The following is a 5,018-nucleotide window of genomic DNA, read 5'->3' as shown; positions in this document are numbered from 1 at the left end:
ATGTAAATCTTTAAGGAAACATAGCTGGAAGTTACACTCTACCAATTAGTAGGTTAGCTAGCTCCCTGGAAACCAGAGTCAAATGAAAGGATTATCCAGGCAAACACCCAAGCCATCAGTCTTAAGGGGTACTAACAAGATAGCACTCTTGTGTGAATTAGAAATATGTTTCCTCTGGGCAGATGCAGCCCCCTGCCAGTGGACCTTTGTGAGAATATGGATTTTTTCCAGATGAATGGAGCCAGTGCCCCTGTGCATAGTGTGGCAAGTAGAGAGTAAGATGGATTTCAGTCAACACTTACACTCCTTGGCTAATTAACAGAAATCCTCTCTTGGAGATTACTATGGGTGGTTGGGAAGAATGCTGTGACAAGTACTTAGAGTGGGTTTGAGACAGCCAAGTGGCAGTAAATATCACTAACCAGCCTCCTTATATGGTAAGGTTAACAGAGTGGGCTACAAAGTTGGAGGTCAGGCTATAGAGGTCGGGCTGCAGGCTTCCCTGGAGGTCCTTCTATGTCTCTGCTAGCCCCATTCCCCAAGGGGCCTTGTGTTGTGGGAATGGTTGTAGGTTAGAGTATGAATTGGTAAAGAGTTAATTCTGTAATTCCCCTGGAAATAGCATGCAATGTCAGAGGTCAAAGAGCACACTGGTGTTTATTCTGGAGATAGAATTTCCATTTCTGAGATGGTTCAAATACTTCCCTTCTCTTCATTTTCTATGGACAAGGTAGAGCATGGACTTTGCAGTCAACTGACACATTTGAACCTTGGCTCCGGCTTAGCTATGTGAGGACTTCAGACAAATTCCTTTAAGACTGCTGAGATTCCTTTACTATAAAATGGGCTTTTTTAGGAGGATTAAAGCAGACAAGTCATATCAAATATGTGGCAAAGGTAGGTAGTGTACAATCAGTCTGGCCAAAAAGAGGGGAATGGGTCTTCTTCTCTACTCCACCTCACTCCAGTTGCAGGCAATCTATTGCTGGCAGCCCACTGCATTGTGTGTGCCACAGACAAACCCTTGGCTTTCAGGGCCCAGAGGAGCTGGGCGCCAGGATAACTGCCTGGAGAGGAAAGAAGGATGATCCCTGAGATTTGATTTGTCCTTTGGGTACCACAATTCCCATAATTTCTACCTTTCCTGCTAAAATGAAGCCCTGGGAAAGTTCTACCTATTTATGGGTGTCCTTATAGACCACAGAGTGCTCCTACTTATTTATTATTATGACTGAGTGTTGGAATCAGAGAGATCTGGGATTGAATCCTGGCTCTATTTTTGACTTTTTTTTTTTTTTTAAATAACTATTTGTGAAGTCCCGGGCAAAAGTCAGCCCCAGTTTTCCTCAACTATAAAATTGGGATATTAGTTATCTCATAAAGTTTAAATAAGATAATTTCCTGGCATATAGGAAGCACTCAGTAAGCATTAACTATTATTGCTGTTCTTGTTATTAGGGGATCAGCTGGGTCAGGTGTTCCTGGGCCTCTCTTAATCCTCCCACAAGTGGCAGAAGCATCGGGCAGTGCCTGGCAGTCCCTGGGCCAGGTGACAGGCAGCCAAGGGTGGGGGGTGGTGACTGGGATCAGGAATGCTGGACTGCAGAGCACTGTGTTTGCACGGAGCTTGGCATCAGTAATGTGAGCTTTCCCAGAACTGAAGATTCTCAGGTTGCCCAAGGAGGGGGGTTTTGGAAACAGATGCAAAACATGGTTATCAAATATCCTGCCATGACAGAAACACTGAAGTATGGCTGAGACACGGAATTGGAATAATACAAAAGAAACAGAACACACGAGTTTACAACCCTTACCACGTCCACTTGGAATTTAGAACGGGAAGGACTTTCTGGTCACACCCATGCCATCCTCTCAGGATTTTTTAAGAAGTCAGGAGTACATAACACATGGGACATACACAACAGCTCTCATGATGGGGGCTATAAAGCTTCTTTCCAGTGGTCCAGAAAGCAAGACCTAGCCCAAGGATGAAGAAATAGGACTATTAAAATGTCATGACTTTGAGGTCAAGCATCTGGGCTACTACTTTTTCCCCGACAGGGTGACAGTAGGTGCTCGATAAACAAACACATCGGCAGGAACGGAATTAACGAATGGCAGGATGATTAAAAGACCCTAGATGCTCCCACCTTAGTCCCCTCTCACTTGGCAAAGCTCAGATAAGGGCTCATCCATTGTCCTACAAACACCTCAAAGCGCCTCTATAATCTGGATGATGCCCAACCACCCAGTGTCCACTAGGGGTGTTGGAGTTAAGGGAGATGTGTTTCCTTCACGGTTATCATGAGCCATTATTCCTTCCCCTCCAAGTCCGAAGTAGTAGGCAGTGAAAATTAGGCCACCTCAAGCCCTCTGCTCTCACGGCTGGGGACAGGCAAGGTCTCCCTTTGCCGCCTCACCACGCCCGGGAACAGGAAGATGGGGGGAATCGATTAATAAGTAAACCCGGCTGTTCACTCTCCCGCGAGCGCGGCTGTGGCTAAGCTGACAACGAGGGACTTCGGGGAGGGCGGGAGGGAGGGAGGAGGCGTGGTGGCCCCGGGCCGGCGTGACCGGACGTGTGCCCCGCACCGTGGCCCCGGCCGGCGCGGGTGCGTCTCCGGCGGGTGCCCGGTGCGGTGGCCGCGGGCGGCGGGCCGGCGTGGCTGCGGCGCGGCCTCGGCGGGGTGGCCCGTGTGCCCGGGCGGCGCGGGCGCGGCCGGCGCTCCTGCAGAGGGAGCTGTGCGCCCGGCCCGGCGCACGCACGGCGCCGCCCGCTCCCTCTTGCCGCCGCAGCCGCCGCTGGGCCCGCCCGCCGGGGAGGGGCTCCCGGCCTCGCCGGCAGTTGCTTCCTGCTTCCAGCACGTCCTCGCCGCCTCTCCGCCGGTCCGGTCGTGGGGGCCCTGGCTGAGAGCCGCCCGTCGCCGCCGCCGCCGCCGCCGCCGCCCGCTCGGCCCCTGCCAGCGCCCCAGCCTCGCCCCGCGGCCAGCCCGGCCCGCTCGCGCCCGCAGCCCGCGCCCCCACGCTGCCCCCCGCCCGCCCCTGGCCATGCTGTCCTTCCAGTACCCCGACGTGTACCGCGACGAGACCGCCGTGAGTACCCCAGCCCGCGCCCGCCCCGCTGCCCGCCGCGGGTGCCGCGTCTGCCGCCGCCCGCAGCTCCTCTCCCCGCAGCCCCTCGCCCCCTGCGTCCCTCCCCTCCCCCTCGGCCTTTGTTTGCGAGAAACGGGCCGGGGGCGCGGGGCTCCTCCCGAGCCGCGGGGGCCCTGGTGGCCGTCTTTGGCCGCCTGGTGGCGGCGGAGCCCGGGGTCCGCCGCCGTTTGGCCGCCTCCTGAAATCAATGGGGTCAAGGGCAGACGCCCAGGTAGGAATGGGCATTTTACGGAATTGGGAAGACAGAACCTGTCCCTGCTTTTTGACTGGAGGAGGCTCTTGCTTGAATATGGTGGTAGGAGAAAGTGAAGATGTGTGTGGCTAATGTAAAATTTAAAACAAAAGCAAACTTTTTAAACTTCCAGATTTAAAATCCTTAAGAGTTGAAGTTCATTCATTCGATTTTAAAACGTGTGTTGAGCGCCTGCCCTGCCCCAGGCCGGGTGCTGGGCGTTGGGCGCTGGGAATGCAGAGACTAGACAGAGTAATGGGGAGGGTGGAGCAGTGACCCCATAGGGTTGCAGTGCTGATCCAAGTTTTTGTAAACAAGAAAAGGAGTTAATGGGGGTGAGAGGAGGCCTTTAGAAGGGAGAGGGGATGGCCTTTTTCAGAATGAGTTTGTTTTGCTTAGTGGAAGGGTTAGCCTTCATTTACATAAGCTGTAGATTAGCTCTGGGTAGCTGGTGAGATCTAGTGGGTGGAAATCTGGGCAAACACCCTTTTTGTGTAAAAATTAATTTGGCATCTTAAGAACTGGAGTGAATCCAAACGTTGTGGGCATGATTCTCTTAGGAGTAGCCAAATTTCTCAGATTACTTAAAATAGAATCAGAATAAAAAAAATTTTGTATATATACATCTAGTTTTTTTTCTGCTTACTCTGACCTGACTTATGCCAGAAAGTCTGTACTTCAAAGCACATTTCACTTTGGGTTAAAAGGTACTGAGACTTTAGAGTAAAGGACATATTGTTTCAAATTAAGACTTCCAAGTGGCACTGTGCGTTCATGGTTTCTTTGACCAGTGGCCATCTGGTAACCATGTTTTCTCAGTCTGTTCAGCTGCTTGCTTATTAAATTTACTCTAACAGTCCAAGAAGCTCTATTCCTGTGTTTCTTTTGTGTATGGGAGTAAAGTGATCCTGCCCAGAATGGAAAAGAGGACAGACCAAGTGAGAAGACCTGAGTGCTGGTTCTGGTTTTGCTGCTCACTAGCTGGATGCCTTTGGAGAGATCACTCACCTGTTATAGGCCTTCTTTCTCATATATGAAATATTAGTGCTGGCTTGGCTAGCCACAGGGCTTAGGACTTACGTTGGCAGTGAGAATATCATCATTCATTTATTCACATGACAGTCTAGCCCTGCAGTGTGCCAGACTTTAGAAATCGGAAGACATGTGAATATCTCACTTCGGTTCTTCAGGATCTTTGAGCTTTCAGGGTAAATAAAAATATAAAGAACTATCTACTGTGTGCCTTGATAAGTACCGTTTTAGATTTGTTTTGTTTTTAGTAGGGATCGCTTCTTGCTTAGTTTTTCCATTTGGGTTACCAAAATCCTGCAGTTCTAGAAAGGGTTAAGTGAGGATTTTATGAAGACATCAAAAAGATTATGAACAGTTAAAACAGTGATGAACGATTAACTTGAAAGGTGCCATGGATTTTAATATTCTCCAGTTTCTTCTCACCACAGAACTCATGAAAACCCTAAGCCTCATGGCCAGGGGAATGTAGCTCTGGTCCAGCTTGGACCCTGCTGTGTGGCTCCCACAGTGTACTTATCCCAGCCCTGATAGCCTATATGGGGTATCTTTTTCCTGTAACAGAGTCCTGATTACTAAACCTTAGGCTAGACTTAATGCATTT

The 5,018-nt window shown here is 50.4% G+C and overlaps 1 protein-coding gene across 1 annotated transcript in view; it reads left to right on the top strand.

Moving 5' to 3' along the window:
• Positions 1-2,884: 2,884 nt before the first annotated feature.
• The window catches only part of LOC102734356 (prolyl endopeptidase), a 108,560-nt gene continuing 106,426 nt past the window's right edge, over positions 2,885-5,018 (top strand). Inside the window, exon 1 of the mRNA XM_081828728.1 lies at positions 2,885-3,093. Coding sequence (XP_081684854.1) covers positions 3,049-3,093 — 45 coding nt within the window. The 5' untranslated portion in view covers positions 2,885-3,048. The remainder of the gene's footprint in view (positions 3,094-5,018) is intronic.

Source organism: Leptonychotes weddellii, chromosome 8, assembly GCF_054177405.1.
Source record: "Leptonychotes weddellii isolate Sample4059 chromosome 8, ASM5417740v2, whole genome shotgun sequence".
Classification (NCBI taxonomy): Eukaryota; Metazoa; Chordata; class Mammalia; order Carnivora; family Phocidae; genus Leptonychotes; species Leptonychotes weddellii.
Note: the sequence above shows the minus strand (reverse complement) of the source record. Positions and strands in the feature narration are given on the sequence as shown.